Source organism: Anomaloglossus baeobatrachus, chromosome 1 (assembly GCF_048569485.1).
Source record: "Anomaloglossus baeobatrachus isolate aAnoBae1 chromosome 1, aAnoBae1.hap1, whole genome shotgun sequence".
Classification (NCBI taxonomy): domain Eukaryota; kingdom Metazoa; phylum Chordata; class Amphibia; order Anura; family Aromobatidae; genus Anomaloglossus; species Anomaloglossus baeobatrachus.
The window spans coordinates 764,215,642-764,235,673 of record NC_134353.1 but is presented as its reverse complement, the minus strand read 5'-3'; the positions used below and the strand labels follow the sequence as shown (position 1 = coordinate 764,235,673).

The 20,032-nt window shown below is 45.5% G+C and overlaps 1 protein-coding gene across 3 annotated transcripts in view; it reads right to left on the bottom strand.

The window, feature by feature from the left end:
- The window catches only part of SRRM4 (serine/arginine repetitive matrix 4), a 241,370-nt gene that overhangs the window by 57,093 nt on the left and 164,245 nt on the right, over nucleotides 1-20,032 (bottom strand). For all 3 annotated transcript variants that reach the window (XM_075324282.1, XM_075324291.1, XM_075324300.1), the window contains one exon: nucleotides 15,984-16,125. In XM_075324282.1, coding sequence (XP_075180397.1) covers nucleotides 15,984-16,125 — 142 coding nt within the window. The remainder of the gene's footprint in view (nucleotides 1-15,983; nucleotides 16,126-20,032) is intronic.

Here is a 20,032-nt window from a genome sequence, read left to right as displayed (position 1 = left end):
CTGATCCAGTCGTACCTGCATTGCACCACCGCTCTGTACCCACTGATCCAGTCGCACCTGCATCGCACCACCGCTCCGTACCCACTGATCCGGCCTCACCGTCATTGCACTGCTCCTTACCCACTGATCCACTCCACGTGTCCACCGGTCATGGCTGCCGCTCCCGCTCGTGCTCTCCTGTGTCCTGCTCCTGGTCTCATGAGTCTGACTCTGAGTATTAGCCTCATGCCTCTGTATAGGACCAGGCCGCGCCCACTCTCCTGGTTTTATGGACCCAGCACACCTGAAGCAGGAAGTGACCTACGGCTGTGCTGGATATATAAGACTGGCCCTTCCATAGGGGCGTTGCCTGATCAACGTGTCTGGAAGCTTTGTCTTTTGAGCTAGGTGTTCAGGCCCCCTGGTGCTGTGTCCTGTAGACTTCTTGTCTTTGCTTCCTGGTACCTGTGCCTGTTTTCCTTACCGTCCTGAAGAACTCTGTGACTCTGCTGACCTGGTTATACCTGTCCCGGCCACGCCAGTGCTCCGGCTGCCGTGTACCCTGCCCCCCGGTGGGATACTCGGTCCAGTGGATCCACCTCCTGGGCCCATCAGTCCTCCCGGTCCTGACAGTTTGATCAGGCCATGGATCCCGCTGGAGCACAAACATCTGAGCTGGCCGAACTACGCCAGGAACTGGTGCAACAGCGTGACACCTTACACCGGATGCTGAAATTCCTGGCGTCCATGGACCACCGGTTATATACACTGCAGACCGCTGCCTCGTCTGAGTCCACGCAGCAACCAGTCTCCGGCTCCGAACCAGTTTCCGCCATGGCCTCGCAACTTCGCCTCGCTGCTCCGCCTCGCTATGCAGGGGATCCCAAGTCCTGCCGCGGCTTCTTGAATCAGTGCTCCCTGCATTTCAAGTTGCTTCCTCATTTGTTTGTCTCAGACCAGGCTAAAGTGGCGTTCCTGATGTCACACTTGGAAGGCGAAGCTCTAGCCTGGATTAACCCCCTGTGGGAGAATGAGGATCCAATGACCACTAACATCCGGGAATTCTTGCACGCCTTCCGAAGTACATTCGATGAACCCGGACGTACCACCACAGTGACCTCTTCGCTCCTCCGGCTACGCCAAGGGACCCTGACCGTCGGCCAATACGCCATCCAGTTCCGCACGCTCGCCTCTGAGCTGGGCTGGAACAATGAGGCCTTGACGGCGGCCTTTTGGGAAGGACTCTCTGGCCGCGTCAAAGACGAGCTTGCTGGCCGTGACGTTCCACGCACCTTGGACGCTTTAATATCCTTAGCCACCCGAATTGACCTCCGTTTCCAGGAGCGAACCAAAGAGGTATTCCGGGAGAAGCGACCACCCCGTCACGCCTTGTCCCCGCAGAGGCCTATCGCTCCTTTGCCCCTGCCTTCCTGTGACATGTTTCCGGAACCCATGCAAATTGACCGACTGAACCAAGCCAAGCAACGCCGTGCAGAACGGCTCGCCCTGGGCCTGTGCTTCTATTGTGGAGACGGGTCACACATGCTTCGGACATGCCCTGAGAAACCTGGTAGACCCCAGGCCCAAGGGATGGTGGGAACCGCTACCCTTGGCACCGGAATCCCCTCCGTTCCACTTACACAGACTGTCCAGGTGACGACGAAGAAGACCAGGTTCACAGCAGAGGCCCACATCGATTCTGGGGCAGCGGCTAATTTCATACACCAGTCTGCAGTGGACCGATACCAGGTACCTGTGATCCCGCTTGCCAAGCCCCTCTGGTTCGCCTCCGTGGACGGCAAACTGCTATACGAACCTGTCCGATATACCAGTGAACCAGTGAGACTCCAGGTTGGCACTTTGCACACTGAGACCATCACCTTCTATGTGATCCCGAGGATGGCTCCTGAACTCCTGTTGGGCCTACCCTGGCTTCAACTCCATGACCCTGCCATTAGTTGGCACTCTGGCGCTATTACTCGCTGGGGGTCCTGGTGTCATGACCACTGCCTACAGCCCGTTCCTCGGCCCCTGTCACCTGAACCTGCTATGCCGCCGGAAGAAGAAGAGGCGACGACGCAGTCCAGCGGTGTACCACAGCTCCTGGCACTTGTGCCTGTGGTGCCACCGGACCCAGAAGCAGAGTCGACGCAGCCCAGCGTCGTGCCACCATCCCTGGCACTTGAGACTTTGATGCCCCCTGCTACTGAGGATGACACACTATCCTGTACCCGGTCCGAGACGCCCGAACCGGTCGCCCACGACTCCAGTCCTGCTTCTGACTGTCTTCCCCTATCCGTTGCCTCCGTTGCCGCTGACTTGGGTTCTCCGATACGGGACATAGTGGCCATGAAAACGGTCCGGGGTAGGCAGTCCTTCCTGGTCGATTGGGTGGATTGCGGTCCCGAGGCTCGGTCCTGGTTGTCCCGGAAGTACGTTGCTGCCCCTCTTCGGCGCGCCTACATGTCCCGGCCGCGGGGAGGGGGGCTTCAAGGGGGGGGTACTGTCACGCTCCCGGTGTCCCAGCAGCCCTCCTTACCCACTGAGCCGGTTCCTGCATTGCACCACCGCTCCATACCCACTGATCCAGTCGTACCTGCATTGCACCACCGCTCTGTACCCACTGATCCAGTCGCACCTGCATCGCACCACCGCTCCGTACCCACTGATCCGGCCTCACCGTCATTGCACTGCTCCTTACCCACTGATCCACTCCACGTGTCCACCGGTCATGGCTGCCGCTCCCGCTCGTGCTCTCCTGTGTCCTGCTCCTGGTCTCATGAGTCTGACTCTGAGTATTAGCCTCATGCCTCTGTATAGGACCAGGCCGCGCCCACTCTCCTGGTTTTATGGACCCAGCACACCTGAAGCAGGAAGTGACCTACGGCTGTGCTGGATATATAAGACTGGCCCTTCCATAGGGGCGTTGCCTGATCAACGTGTCTGGAAGCTTTGTCTTTTGAGCTAGGTGTTCAGGCCCCCTGGTGCTGTGTCCTGTAGACTTCTTGTCTTTGCTTCCTGGTACCTGTGCCTGTTTTCCTTACCGTCCTGAAGAACTCTGTGACTCTGCTGACCTGGTTATACCTGTCCCGGCCACGCCAGTGCTCCGGCTGCCGTGTACCCTGCCCCCCGGTGGGATACTCGGTCCAGTGGATCCACCTCCTGGGCCCATCAGTCCTCCCGGTCCTGACATAATATAATGCACATCTCATAATCCTCCATATAATATAATGCACCTGCTATAGTCATCTGTATAGTATTATGGCCACCAGTGTACTCATTGATTAAAATAAATAAATAAATAACGCTTGTCATTCCCCCGCTGATCCAGACTCCGTGGTGAGGGGTTTGCCGCTCTGCTCATCTCTGGAAGAGAGAGTGCTGTACTGACATCAAACAGCAAGGGAGAATAATGGAGGAGGCAGCGTCAGGGGAGCACTACCTCTTTCATCATTGCTTTCAACTGTATTGGCATACAGGATGTCGATACAGTTGAATGGGCAAGCAGGGTCCCAGTGCTGGCATTGGCCATAGCGGCCCTGTGGTCTACCGCCACTGATCAACTGGAAGGGTTCGTGGCTGAGTCAGTAATAGGCACCGATCTCTACTTTGGCTCAGACTCCAGCATGCAAGAGATGGAACACAGCTATGGGCTGGTATTATTAAAGATGACCTAGTTGGACCTTTTCTAGTTGAAGATGGACTCAACATCAACACATAAACCTACTGCCAGTTTTTAGAAAAACACTTTATTTAAACAGTGGTAGATGATAAAATCTTCATCTTCCAAGAAAACCAGGATTTTTTGCAGTACAATTATCCATCACATGCATCAAAGTGGGAATGCTTGGCTTGCAAAAAATAAGGACCAAGAGGAGACTTAATAACTGTCTACAAATATCTGCAGGGATGTCACAGTGTAGAGGGATATCCTAATTCTCATTTGCACATGGAAACACGAGAAGCAATGGAATGAAACTTAAAGGGAGAAGATACAGATTAGATATTAGAAAAAAAAAATTGACAGTGAAAGTGATCAATAAGTGGGATAGGCTGCCATGAGAGGTGGTGAGTTCTCCTTCAATGGAAGCCTTCAAACAAAGGCTGGACAGACATCTCTCTGTTGTTAACAGACTAAGAAACTAACACTCCATGGATGGAAGGTTTATATGACTGATATTGAAAAGAAAGGTGGCTATCTTGGTAATTGATATATATATAGTATTTTTTAATGCTCAGAAATGTATTTTGTACATTTTGAGTTGTTTGGTTAGCATACTCACTTTAACAGATGTAAATAAATTAAGATGGGAAAATTTACGTTTTTCATTTAGTTATATATAATCTCTGCACACTAATAGCTGGCCAAAAATTCTGCACATATTGATATTCTCCTAAAAATGACAATACCTGAATTTTATTTCTTATATTGATTTGAATAGGAAGGGCATGAGCCGTACCGGGCCGCGGCAACTATCAGAAGACGGAGCAGCTCCGAAACTGAGCACTTTCGGCTTCCTGGTGCCGCTACCGGGACCGCGAACAGCTGAACGGCAGGGGTGTGGGGTGTCAGACCTCGGCCGATCAGACAATGTTGACCTATCCTAAGGATAGGCCATCAATGTTAAAGTCATAGACAATCTCTTCCAAAGTATCTAATCAATTCCTCACATTAATAGTCTGGTTAAAAATATCAGTTCAGGCTGTGTGTAACTAGTATGAATATATTGTGGTATCAGTGTGGTACTAACTGCATCGTACATGTCCTGGGAATACATGTTTCACTTATAAATTACTGCAACACCAAGCCTTTGACTGCACATAGTTTGGGCATGTTCTAATGTAATTTTATTATTTCTAAAACAGATGTTTTATTCTAACAATTGGTGACATATCAAAAATGGGATTCATGTTTCTACATTTAAGTTCAAATAAATGTGTTACACAGTAAGATATGTCAGCTATTAATATATAAAATAAACACATTTTAGAACTTGGGATTGCAGATATAGAATAATGCCTTTTTCTAACTGTAAATCTGCACCATTAATTAGAATTCTGTATTTGTACTTGAAAGTGTTTGAAGATTATCTGTGATATATACCAACTTTGGCTGGTGACTCACTTAAGCTTCACCTCCGTAAGGTACTGTCACACATAACGAGATCGCTAGCGAGATCGCAGCTGAGTCACCGTTTTGGTGACGCAGTAGCGATCCCGTTAGCGATCTCGTTATGTGTGACACCTACCAGCGATCAGGCCCCTGCTGTGAGATCGCTAGTCGTTGCTGAATGGTCCAGGTCATTTTCTTCAAAGGCGACGTCCTGCTGGGCAGGACACATCGCTGTGTTTGACACTGTGTAACAGGATCACATTGACTGCTGAGATCGTTATACAGGTCGCTACTGCGACCTGTATTGTTCCTGCATCACTGGTAAGATCTGACTGTGTGACATCTCACCTGCGACCTCCCAGCGACTTACCAGCGATCCCTATCAGGTCACATCGTTTTTGGGATCGCAGGTAAGTCGTTATGTGTGAAGGTACCTTTAGTCAAGGGGGCATGACTAATCAACTTATTGTCCTATTGTAGACAGACACTTCTGCTGCAGTCAGTTGTCCTATAACCACACATAAAACAGTGAGGAAGAGATGAAGGACATGGCTGAGCTCCTGGAAGAGGCAGGGGAGATTTTTTTTTATATACGATAAATATCGTATCTATTTCTCATTTCTAATTATAAAAGAACACAAAATAAACAATTTTTTGCCTTTTTTTGTGCATAGTGTTTCCTCTAAATGGAGACAGCTGGGCATAAGCATGGCACCGCTCTGGTTATACTCTGCTAGATGGAAGAGGGGTCAGTGGATCTTGTGGAAATAATATTAATGTCTAAGATGGGAAAACACTTTTAATTTTAAAGGTTTATATATAACTTTTATTCTTTCTCTGTATGGGGCAAAGAACTAACAGGCCCATAGTTGCTAACTACCTTTCTGGTTTGCACAGGGATAATCTCTGAATGCTCACATGGCTATTCTCCTGCTTCATTTCACCTCTCATCAACAGAGCAGCTCTTGCTCTTCCTGACTGCTTTGTTGATAGGGAGTAACTGTAGACATTATTCTGATTGGCAGCTGGCTGCCAATGAACATGAACAATTGGCAAAAAAAGAAAAAAAAATATTACAGAAGAAAAAAACAACCATATTTACAATACCATGTTCAGACACAAATGCATAAGAGGATGCAGCAGGCCCCTGTGATAAAGGTGGGGGGCAGCACAGGTATCCAATACTAATGAAACAATCACTTAATAAACCACCAAACATCCATGGGGTAGCCGCCCAGTATTTAAGATGCACACAACTCTGCATTCACATCACTACAAGATATGCAGTGCTGTCTGGATATCAGCTTATTATCAATGGCCCTACTATTAGATTAGGCGGACTGCCCAATACAATATGTACACCCTACAGGACAGATACCCCATATTACCTAGTCACCACTAAAGGGCCCACCCTGTATCATGCATAGAAAACATAATTTTTTGCCTGTTTATTTATGCAGGATGCGGGCTGGGGCCTTTAGTGGTGGCTGGGTAATATGGGGTGTTGGTCCTGTGTGTGTACATATGATATTGATAGCCCTGATGTGCTGCCCCCACCTATATCATGAAGGCCTGTTGCATCCTGTTGTGCATTTGTGTCTGAACACGGTATTGTAAGTGTGGCTGCATATTTCTTCTGTGATGTTTGTCAATCAGTATAACATCGGCAGAGACACCCCATCAACAGAGCAGAGAGGAAGAGAACAAGCTGTTCTGTTGACATGACAACAGTGAAAGCAGGGGAATCGCTGGCAGGAGAGGTCCATGACTGCTGCAGCTCTGAATTGGCAGAGATTGGCACCAGGCAGAACAGAGCAGGAAGGTAGTAACTAACTTCCCGTTAGTTCTTAGCCCCATACACAAAAATTCGGACAACTCCTTCTCAATCAGAGTATCCATATTAAAATCAAAACACTTATAGTTACCTCCGGTGCCAGTTCGGTTCCAACATTGTTGGCACTTGCTCTCCCAGGGTTCATGTGATGTTGTTATGTCTCACGAATCATGCACCCAATCAGCACCAGCTTCACTTTCCCCACATTTGGATGAATAGAACATCAATAGGAATACAGAGCTTCATTGGGCCGCTCACTTCCTTTCGATGTTTGATACATCTGAAGGCAGGGAGAATGAAGCTGGTGCTGATTGGGCGCAGAGCTTGTGTGACATAACAACGTCACATGAGCCTCAGGAGAACGAGTGTCCACGCCACTGGAATGGCACGGACACTGGAGGTGTGTGTCACAGCCCTGACTTGTGGTGCGGCTATTGCACTGGGGACTTCTGTTGTGTCCTCCTGCATGTGGTCATCGTGTTATTGTTTATCCTGTGTCGGGCCGTTCCCTGCATTTGGTTCATTACCAGCTTTGGGATGGGCTTGCTCTCATGCGCCGCTTCTGGGAAATTGCTCTGCTTTATCTTGGAGCGTCCGTGCCCATAGCGGCGCCAATCGTATTCTCTGGCTAAGTTGTAGTAAGCTCCCTGCTTCTGTTTTTTGCTATTCATTTTGGCTCTCGACCCTGGACTGACCCCTGACTTGAATCTGCCTGCTCGCTCTGACTTTCCTTTCACGTCTGGCTCCTGACTTTGGCGCTCCCTCCTGACTACTCTTTTGTCTGCCCCCTGTGTTTGCACTGTCTCTCCTGATTATCTGATCTCCGACTTGTTACACGACTTTGCTTCCATCTGCTTCCTGTTTATCGTCGCGTCCTCTCGCCTGACCTCGGCCTGCCTGACTTCCCTCACTCTAGTATCTCCAGCACCACCTGTAGCACCCCAGAGTTCATATGCCACAGAAGCAACACAAAGGGTTAACTTCCCACACAACACTAGCACCTCCTTGCCAGAAGGGGGAGACCTAGCTGCTTCCATATATATTCTGGTGTGGAGAGGAAGTCGTCAGTTCAGTCAGTTCATTCAGTGCAGCTCAATTCCAGGGAGGACTGAGGAAGAAGGATCTGTAGGTTGGAGATAGCTCAAGCTCACCACAGGGTCTGCTGACCAATTCCAGGCCTAAGCCGAGGGTCTCAGGAAAGGAGACAGATTAAACAGAGGAACATACCTGGGAGACAGAGTATTGCTGAATTCACCCCAGTGGAACACACAGAACGGATGCCGGATCCGATGCTCTGCAGATTACATGTCGCACAGCTAACACCAGAGAAGTGAAGATTCCACATTCTTCATCTGTACCACAGACACAGCAGCACAGCAGAGTTCAGGAACATACAAGTAAGGACTCGAGTTGCCTGTCAGGTCGGTACCCGGGAGGAGAACAGAGTCGGCTACCTAGTTTACACAGCAGTAGGGCCACACACAGTGCAGATAAGGAAGCCAAAATGGCCCGGTTGGGTGGGAGAAACCCTGAACCCTGCACAGACTCCGTGGACAGTACTCTACTGAATGCTATCTTCAGTAAAGGCTAAGGAACTGCAAAACCGTGAGTCTGCTTGTTTATTGTGCTTGTGTCTTGCACTCCCCCATAGACTATCACACTGCCCCGGGGAGAAGGCTCTACCCGTGGGGAGCCGTCCCATCTCAAGCTGCCATCCATCACCCCTGGAGGTTCTGCAGCAGCGGTGGTCATCTCTGATCACATTCCACGGGTGGTGTCACATACATAACCCCCCCTTTTTATTGTGGAACCAGGGATCACAGACCGAGTCACGAGACCGTGATCCCCTTTCCAGAAGCGACACCTTGGCCCGGTTCTGAGTATCCCCTTAACCCCTGGCGACACACACCTAATGTAGTTATAGAATACTGCACTCCTCAGTTTGAACTCCCTCACTCCACTATGGTAGGAATCTTACAACAGGGATGTTACAGTATGTATAAGTTTTTTTATTTGAAGGGGAACAAACACCCTGGTTGAGCAGGGGTTGTCCCAGTAGTGGCTAACCTCTTTAAGTAAATTATCTAGAAGCACAAAAAAGACAGTTAAATTTCAAATTCAGGTCTTTCTGTATTCTAGATCTTCTATTTCACAGAATATTATTATTAATCACATGTGGTAGTTGTTTGGCAGCTCTATTACAGATTTGGCATTGAAGCTTCAATGATACTTATACACGCATGACAGACTGCTGTAACCAGAACCAGTGTTCTCCAGTCTGCACCTATAGCACAATCAGGCAGTGCTGTAATCAGCTTACATTTTGCAGAAGTTATGTTGGTAACATTATATGTAATGTGATTCCATAGAAGATTGATTAAAGTGGTTTCATAAACTCTATAAATTCATATATTCCAATTGTGTGCAGTTGTTTGTCACATACTCTATAGTTTAATGTGTTTATTATGTATAGAAAAATTGTTAGTATTTACCATGGTGACTACACAGGTGTAGAAAAGTATTTTATATTAAAATATGTGCATTTCCAAATTTTGAATTGGTGATGTAGAATTGAACTGATGCATATCATGATTTTACTTAGTGAATAAAACATTGATATTTCCACTTTTGTGATGGATGAAAGAAATGTTTGTATTGTCAAGTTTCTAACATTACAGCGGTTTGAGACCAATGCTGGAAAGATTCAGATGTTTGATAGATTCCCTAGGGTGCTAGTATCCCATCTGAAAGCAGCATGACACAGGGGCAGAGACCCTTATTTCAGTGATGTGTCACTTACTTTACCAATTGCTGTTATTTTGATCAAATTTGCTGCAGATCTACCAGTTCTCTGAATGCTGAGCTGTGTATAACACAGCCGATACCACTGATTGGCAACTTTCTGTACACACTCTTCCTAAAATCTTGATAGAATTAAAATCCAGCTTCACGGTGTGTGCGTCAAATAGAAACTTATTGATAGTCCATGCAAAGGAAAAAAATAGACATCAATATTAATAGAAAAGAATTAAAAAAGAACTACACATTTCGAAAGATAAACATTCTTAATCACGATTAAAAATGTTTATCATTCGAAACACGTAGTTCTTTTTTAATCTTTCTATTGACATCGATGTCTATATTTTACTTTTGGGTGGACTTTCAATACACTGTGAAGCTGGATTTTTGCCCTTTCAAGACTTTCTCCATATTTACCATTGGTTCCTTGGCTCTGGAGTGCTGGTTTTAGGGTGAGCTGGACTTTTTCTTCCTTCTTTCTTTATTTGTACTGTGCATAGGCAGAAAGCTACAATGGGGGGTGAGGTTATGCCAAATTCATAAATATGAATGACTACATGACAGCAGATTTATTAGTCCTCCTGTGATAATCTCCTGCTGATAAAACACTGAAGAGACAATTTGCTTATGTCCCGGCTTAAAGTCTCCTCACCACTGGCATGCTGGAATGGTATGTAAGTCTCCGCAAGGACAATAGCTTCCCCTTTAGACCACGTTTTAGCCTTTCTTACAGGTAGATCAGATCTCTAACTTTGCCCTGATGAGGAACAACCATCCCGAAACACCATGTCTGCAAATTGAGGTTCTGATCTGGCATAAATTTTAACTCATATGAAAAGGCTCATTAAAGGGTCACTTTTGACTTTTAGGATTGCTACCTCCAATAGGTGGCACTGGAGTTTGTCTACTTCCTCAGTGAAGAAACAATTTTGTAATAAAACAGTAATTTTATCAAAACTACTAGCAGCCCAGTGAATGATGCATCATTGATATCAGGGTCTAAGGGGTACTTTGCACTTTGCAACATCGCTACTGCAATATCATCGGGGTCGAAATCGAAAGTGACGCACATCCGGTGCCGGTAACAACGTTGCAACGTGTAAAGCCTAGATGCGCCGATAAACGATCGCAAAAGCGTTGTATATCGGAGATCTGTGTAATGTCGGACATTTTCATAATGTCGCACCAATAGGAGACACGATGTTGTTCCTCGTTCCTGCGGCAGCACACATCGCTGTGTGTGAAGCCGCAGGAGTGAGGAACATCTCCTTACCTGCCTCCACCGGCTATGCAGAAGGAAGGAGGTGGGCGGGATGTTTACGTCCCGCTCATCTCCGCCCCTCCGCTTCTATTGGCTGCCTGCCGTGTGACGTCGCTGTGACGCTGCACACTCTGCCCACTTAGGAAGGAGGCGGGTCGCAGGGTAGGTAAGTGCGTGTGAAGCTGCCGTAGCGATAATGTTCTCTACGGCAGCTATCACAAGATATCGCATGTGCGACGGGGGAGGGTACTATCGTGCTTGGCATCGCTATCATCGGCTTGCAATGTCGTAGTGTGCAAAGTGCCCCTTAGATTAAGAAGACAATCCCAGTGACAAATTCCCTTTAAGGATGGGCCATCGTCATTGTATGAGCTGGTGTTAGCACTGACCTGTGACATCCACTTGCATGCCTCTATGACTTGACAAGCAGTAGGAGTTTCCTCTCATATAAATTAAGATTCTGTGTGTTATATTAGGGCCCAGTGACATTGAATATAAGAGGAGGAATGACAGTTTGATAAAACTAGCTCTGCATGTTGTAAACCCCAGTAGGAAGGTTACACACTCCAGAAAGTACATAAAGGTTTCATCCTTCTAAACATTTGCCAGTAAAGAAGCTTAATGTGCACAGTGTAAGACATTGATGGTTACATAGTGTTTAATGAAATAAACCTAATGAAAGCCACTTGGTATTTCATTCGGCTAAATTTACCCTCCAGGGAATTCTTTTATAGACACAGCCTGCAATTCATTTAATCAGGGAAAAGGAAATTGATAACCCTCGCTGGCATTTAAAGTGTCATTTATTTTTATCTCTCAAATCACCCCTAACTGCTTCAGAGTCCTGCTTAGCATTGGAGGGGAGTAGAGAAAAACTCTCTCGTTCGGCTGTTGAATATACATGTGTTTCACCAAGCAAGCCAGGCTGCTGTCATTCTAGAGATAACACTATTCAGCAGGTAAATCACCCTGTGTGATGCCGCCATTCACAACTATATGGATGATGTACTCTGCCATACATTGTCTCTTGTTGCTGTGAGACATTTTCTTAACATTGGGCTGAGAAATTATCTTTATGGTGTCTGAGAGCCTTTCATACATCTTTTACATTATTTATGGTGAGTTTATAGAAGCATACATAAAACTTTACTATATTCTTGACATAAAAAGTGCCAGCAATAAGTTAAACCATAGTTGTTGCGGTTTCTGATAATGCAGCAATGGATTTCAAGTACATTTCTTTTTTATGAATGTATGCAGTCTGTTTCACATTCCCATTATGTTGTCTGGAACTAGCAGCCTGCAGTCTGCAAGTGAAATGTCCTGCTCTTCATAGAAGCAGTAAGGCTGGGGCCACACGGGGGTCTACTGCGATCCTCGCATGACACTCAGCTCACGCTGGCAGCACAGCGGGAGCCGAGTGTCATGCGAGCGTCATTGCGACTGACGTCTGATCGTGTGATCAGACCACAGCTGCAGGGGTGGGCCCGCACTGAGGAGGGGAGGGCCGACGCTGCAGAGGGGAGGGAGGGATTTATCTTCCTCTCTCCTCCGTTGCCGGCTATTGCCATTCTCGCCCTTCACTCACATTACACCGGTGTACTGCGAGTGCAGTGCGATTTTTCTCTCGCCCCATAGACTTGAATGGGTGCAAGAGAAACAAGGATCACATTGCACCCGCAGCATGCTGCGACTGTTTTATTGGTCCGATTAGGGCTGAGAAAATAATCGCTCATGGGAGCTGTCACATAGGGTAATGTTGGTCCGAGTGGAATGCGATGTTTTATCGCATTCCACTCGCTCCGATTTTCATGCCTTATGCTACCATTCCACCATCTCACGTAGCGGCCCTACTTAGCACCCTCTTGCCACAGCCAACTTAAAGTTGTGCAGACAGCAGATTCAATAAAAATGTTTAAGAAAGCAAAAATACTTTCTTATCCTTCTCCAAGAGTTCAGGAACATCCTTCTCTGTGACCTCCCATCAAACACTGGTTTCACCAATCTACCCTCAACTCAGCTGCTCAGTGTTACGGTTGCTGTGGCACTGGAGTCTATATCCAGATTTCTTGCTACTGCACATGTGCGAGCACTGGAGACTAAGTCCTATCTTGGAGCCATTGCACATGTGCGGGTGACATCATCGCTGACACGAGGTCACATGTCTCTGACACCTTCTATGCCGATTGGCTGCTGGTCATGTGCTTGTGACACGTGGTCACATGTCTCTGACACCTTCTATGCCGATTGGTCGCTGGTCATGTGCTTGTGACGCTTTGCTCGGTGATAGGCCAGCGTGACGTCATTCCTGTCGTTCTGGCAGTGGATTGGCTCTGGTGTCCTCCATCTTGGATGAGGCACAGAGTCTATATAAGACCCTGACACACGCCGCACGGCGCTCAGTCCTCTTGGTTCATGCATGAGAGTAGACACTCTGTGCACGTTCCTCTAGGCATCTCTCTGTCTATGCTAGGTGAGCGCTACCGGCAGGGTAGCGTTCTTATACCTTACAGCTTCGGCTGCAGTCCGTATCCTTACCTCTTAGGGGAGCGGACATAGGCAGGTGCCTGAGGCACATGGTCTGGCTGGGCCTTGTGATTCTACTCGTAGGTGGACGTTGCCGCTAGTGTAACGTTTCTTATACTGCGTCTGGCAGTTGTTCGTATCCTCGCACACTAGGGGAGCGAACAGAGGTAGGAGCTTTGTGCGGCTTATGCTGCTGTCCGTCTCTTTTGCACCACTAGAAGAGCGGACCTAGGCAGGTGCCATATCTAGTGGTTCGTGTCCTCGCACACTAGTGGAGCGAACGCAGGTAGGAGCTTTGTGCGGCTTACGCTGCTGTTCATCTCTTTTGCACCACTAGAAGAGCGGACCTAGGCAGGTACCATATCTAGTGGTTCGTGTCCTCGCACACTAGTGGAGCGAACGCAGGTAGGAGCTTTGTGCGGCTTACGCTGCTGTCCGTTTCCTGGCACCACTAGAGGAACGGACCTAGGTAGGTGCCATTTCACACTCACTGCCTTTGTCTCTGTGATTATTAACAGAGACCATTCCACACACCCTCCAAGTAAGGGAGGAAATGCCTTATTTACTAATTATATTCCTCTGTGAGTTTAACAGAGGTATTGCACTCTGCCATAGTCTGCAGCAGAGTCTTTGCACGGTGGACCCTGACTGTCTGTTACTCCTTTAGGTTTTATTATCAGACAGCCCCCGTAACACTCAGCCTCTCCATCTGTCTCTCTGGTTACTCCTCTACTTACCCCTTTACTATCCCGATCTGTTACCACCCCTGGCCTTGAGAATTCAGGTAAAAATATTAACAATGACCTACAAGGCTGTCCATAACCTGGTCCATTCATTCATTGTATACTACCTCCCTATATATAATCACTGATCCTCATAAGACCTCCTTCTATGCTCTCCTTTTGTTTGTTCCTCATACAATGGCCTCCTAGATTTTTCTCATGTCCCCAATACTTGGGAACCTGCTCCAACCTAAAAAAACTTACCCCTAAAGTCTACAACTGTCACAGTGTATGTGGAAAGCAGGGGGCAGGGGGCTCCTAGACTGGCCCTTAGGCTAGGGAACCCTAGCTATCCCTAATCCAAGAGTTAATCTGATGGTGAGGATATCTGGGTGACATTCCTTGCCCTGCTCTTGACCAGCCCTGATCCTATAACCTCTCCCTCCAACCCCTGGGGAGGACCAGGGAAGTAGTAATAAAGACAACCGAAATAGACAAATAGGGGAAACCAAATCTCTATCTCATGGCACACACACAGAGGTATAAGACAAAAAGTGCTTAGGAGGGAAATTAGAGCAGGGAGGAAACAAGAAGACAATGGGAGAACTCCACAACAACTCCCTGCACAAAGTAATACAATCATCAGCAGGACTTGGATACAACAGCACACGGATCGGTTTAGTAAAACCAGGGAAGACAGGCTCCACCATCTTAAAAAGGTGGGGAGTGACTTTGATAGGCCTCCTACGACATGTGATCCAATAATTGACCAGCAGGCTAGCAGAGATTAACTCCTGTAGCCCAATCACTAATGGGAACAAAGCTGGTCGACGCCCAGGTGGTCTGTATAACTCAGAAGCACCAAAGGAGACAGAGTGTGGAGTGTCAGATTCTGCAGTGTGAACAGCGGCAGATGCCGCCATGACACTCGGTGAGTTTAGTGCCAAACACTATGTGACAACAAACTACAGTAATACCTTGTGGCACTACAATACTACATGAGCATCTTCTTTCTTCACTGACTGTCTCCTTCCCTTGTAGATTGCATTGGTCCTCTCTCCTTCTGTTCAATTCATGGTTATCCAACTTACAGTATTTGCAATATTTACTTACAATATGTTTTTATTATGTTGTGCACTGATATAATTTTATGCTGTGTTTCAACCTCTATCACATTTTAAAAGGTCCGGAATTCAGGGCTCTTTGCAATAATAATAATTTGGAGAAATGTTATTGATGCAGTAGCCTAAAGCTCACAATACTCATTAGTTACAATTTTCCCCAACCCAACATCTTACATTATGTCGAAATCACCAAGGTCAAGTCGAGCTGAATGTGAATGTTTATGATGAAGTTGAGAGAAATCGATCAAAATTTATGGCACATTTAATTGATTTGCAGACATATCACCAGTATTTAGCTGGTTTTATGACTTGATCTATAACCCATGTTAGGATTTTGGTGGCACTCTTGTGCACCTTCATTATTGTCCATTGACATACTGGACTCTCTGCGTGTGGATTATATTATTATAAGGCACAATATGGACCCATCTTATGGTTTACAAATTTAGAAATATGCGATTTTTAAAGTCAACACTATGAACTCTACTTGTGTAGTTATTAGGCTTTTGGTTTTCAAATCCATCCAGCACAATACCTAAACAACTGCGATGCCCATCCATCCTCTTCTAGATAACACATAAGTATAACAGGTTTCTGCTATTTTACAATGAAGGTTTCCACTTACTGTCAGCTTGGAGGTGCAGATGCTGCTATGTGCAGATATTGGGGTGACTTCTCTTTGCTTCTTATTTACAGACCTAGAATTGTGGTATTTGTGTTTCTTTCTTCTTGACCGATGTCTCTCTTCTTTGGATTGTTCCCTTGCTCTAAATCACAGAAAAGAAACCATTACATTTCTGAAGATAGATTGAAAACTAGAATTAATCATAATCACTGTGTAAAATGATTTTAGGCTAATAAACCTTGGCTTGCCCATAAAACCTCAGGGGGGCCGAGGAAGATTACTTAAGGCGTTGGGGCATGTTCCCTCAGTGTACCCATCAAGGGTAAGTTGAACCAGCCATTGAATCTTTCGAGCTCTTTCAGTCTGATCCCTGTTTAGGCCGCTGTCATCCTATTGCTGTCCACTAGGTTTATTGAGCTTATTCTTTCAGGGACCTTTGACACTATCTAGTGACTGCTTGGTATTCTAACAAGTTTGAATGATTTTTTTGTCTGCTGTAGATTCATATACATGTGTAACACTACGTATGAATTCTGCCTTACTGTATATGATCTGGGTTTTACTCGTGGGCTCACTGACTGCTGGTGTATTTCCCTGAAACCCCTATACTCACCTGTGTCTATTTTCTGTAATCGTTGTATATCTTGCAGTTATTTTACTCCTCTTGTGTGTGTGTGTGTGTATGTATATATATATATATATATATATATATATATATATATATACATATAAAATATTGTAATTAATAAATGTTTTTCTACTTTTTGGTAAAGAGGATTGTCTGTGGAATATTTTTTCCATCTTCTATGGGTCTTATGCTCCCTTGTTTCTCTGTGTGGTATTTAAATTATATTTGGGAGTGGCCTGTGCTACCTATTTATTTCTATTATGGTCCCTTTGCTTGTCCATGCTCGTGTCTCAGATAAAGTATTGTAGTGCACATGCGCGGGTGCTCTTTAACCTTTCCTCGTGACTGCACATTACAGTACTTTGATCTGTCCTGAGCAGGACAGATCAAAGTGCGTATGCGCAGGACTTCAATGCCGGCTAGTGTGGATGAGGTAGACACAGTTGGGTAGAAGGAGGACAGAGATTGCAGCAGAGAGGAGGCGCCAGACCAAAGAGCAGCGACATCCATTGGACCGGACCGCCCCTTAGGTGAGTATCATAAAAGTGTTTTTCATGTTATACAGCGCAGCCTGGGCTCTTATATACAGCATTCTGGAATACTGTATATAAAAGCTCAGTGGTGGTAGCCGCAGCTTATAGTCGCCAAATCTGGTGGCAGGTTCCCTTTTTCTGATACTAAATAAATACTATAAATATACAATAAATAAAAAAAACATAAAAACAAATACAATAAATACTAATTTTCTGATACTAAATCACTTTTTTATCACAAACTTAAATCACACCATGGTACAGTTGAAAAACAACACAAATTGTCAATTGGTTACATATAAGAAAATGGTTTCTGCCTTGGTTCTCTGAAACATGTTGATATTCTGCAATTTTTTATGTATAATTATTCCCATCATCATATTTTTATTAGTATCAGTATTCTTTTGATTTCCTTACTCAAAAATATTCCCAAACAAATCAGGCAAATGAAACACACTTGCTCCACTGATCGTAATGAGCTCTCAATATTTTCTGCATTTAGCTCTGCTGGAAGGCCATTAAGAGATCTTTATAGTAAGAGGAGCACAAATCAGCTGCATTATGCCAAGAAGCCTACAAAATGTAAGAGCTCCCTGGTGCCTGAATCTGTCCTGCTTTGGACCAGTTCGATTAAGAACCTATTATGTGACCATTACATTACAATCTGCAATGCCACAAGGATAGTCATTGTGGTCAAATTGAGTTTATAATTTAAAAGGAATCTGTCAGTAGGTTTTTGCTATGTAAGCTGAGGATAGCATGCTTTAAGAGTTAAAAAACTAAATGCACTGTGCTTCTCTTATCTGTGTGTTGCTATTGTTTACTTAAACTAATGGCTTTATTACCCTGTGATTAACTTTTCAGGACTAGAAACAGATGTGCAGAGAAGTCTGACAAGCCCCTTGCTGTGATTGACACTTCACAGTCAATGGACAATCTCTATTGAGAGCCTGGTGTGGACAGGTCAGCTCCCTGGCCTCAGCTACATGCTTAAAACTCAATTCTTTGATTATCTGAGAACAGCTGCACCCAGTAATCTATGTGATACAGCTTTGGTTTCAGAATCCCTTTGCCTACATTATGTTGCTGTCAGTTGAGGCAACAAAAACCTGATGACAGATTCCCTTTAACAGCCTTGTAATGTTGGAAAATCCATTAATTGATTTAATTACATAAGTGACAGCTGTATGTAAGGTGTAACAGATCAGTATTCTCCAAGTTAAGCATTCAAGGCCAACCAACAAGTCATGTTTTCAGGATTTCCTTAGCATTTGAGCACATGATCACTTGCAAAATGCTAAGGAAATTCTGAAAATATGATCTCTTGTTGGGCCTTGAGGACTGGACTTGGGGAACACTGTAATAGATCTCTAATTTAGAGTTCTCCAGAAGCAACTGAATCCCTGGAGTGACAACTATCTGTCTCCATTCAAGCAAAGTAAGAAAAACTTAATTTAACAATATATGGAGTGAACCACTAAATATGTTCTGGAATCACTTTTACATTCCATAGAACATTTAATGGAAATTTAAGTGGAAGAAGGTATGTCTGCAATAGAACCTTAAAAAAAATGTATTATTGTTATTATTCTTTCTCTTAAAGTTACAAAAAACTGTCATAAAACAAAACATACAGCAAATGATCAAACATAATATTACTTCAAGAGCACTTACATAAGCTAATTTGCTGATTAGTAGCCCTGTGGTGCCAAGCTTTGGACTCCACTAGGAGGCTTCTATTGTTCTAGAACACATTGTCTTTGGCAATCAAAGGCCTTTTCTGCCAGTAAGGCCCCTTTCACATGTCAGTGATTCTGGGACGTTTGTGCTTTTTTTTAAACGTACCAGAATCACTGACATACGCAGACCCATTATAATGAATGGGTCTGCTCACACGTCAGTGATTTGTCACTGCACGTGTCTCCGTGCAGCGTACCCGCGTGTGCGTGTTTGCCGCACGGAGACATGTCCATTTTTTTCTGGCATCACTGATGTTCCACGGACCACGCAATGGTGTGGTCCGTGAAACACGTGCCAGAAAAAAACGTGCTTTTAAAATAAAAAACATTTTAACTCACCCGGCGTCCAGCGATGTCCTCTGCAGCCCTTTCTGCCGGCTGCTTCTGAGCCGGCTCATTATTGTCGCGCATATTCATTATGCGCGACACAGCCGACCCGGAAGCAGCTGCTGCGGGGGTCACCGCCGGCCGGATGCTGCACCGCGGGAGCGATCAGCACCATGGAGAGCGGGAGCACGCGCAGGTGAGTAGTTTTCTAAGTGCAATCACGGGCCACGGAGAACGGAGCCCGGATTGCACTTAGACAACCCACGTGTGCCGTGATTCACAGCACACGGAGGGACATGTGCGTGTTTTACACGCCAGTGAGAAACGTCACTGTTTTTCACTGACGTGTGAAATGGGCCTAAGACACAGATTTAAGTGCTGATCTTTCTCTATAGATCTCTGCTAGCAGCTAGTATTAGGGCACATCTTGGAAGCATACTCGAGGTAAGTAAGGTGACACCATAGCAAAAGCAAAGGTAGGTTGGGTAAGGCTAAGTTCATAATTCTGTTTGTTCTGAATTTATATGTCTACTTAAAACCTATTATATGCTAAAACATGGAAGTTCTTTTACATCTGTCTAATGATTATGACCTATAGCACCAGGTTTCTGTATTTAAAAGATCTTACATGTGTTGTGTTGTCTTTCAAGAGATACTAGTATTTTGTGCAAACACAGTACCATCTGGTGGTCAAAAGAACATAAAAAACACTCCCACATTTTCAAAGTTTTGCTCCACATAACTTGTCTTCTTTAAATTTGTTGTTCACTATTAGAACAACCCTTTCTCTTTCAGCACATTTCCCCCAATTAAAATAAAAAT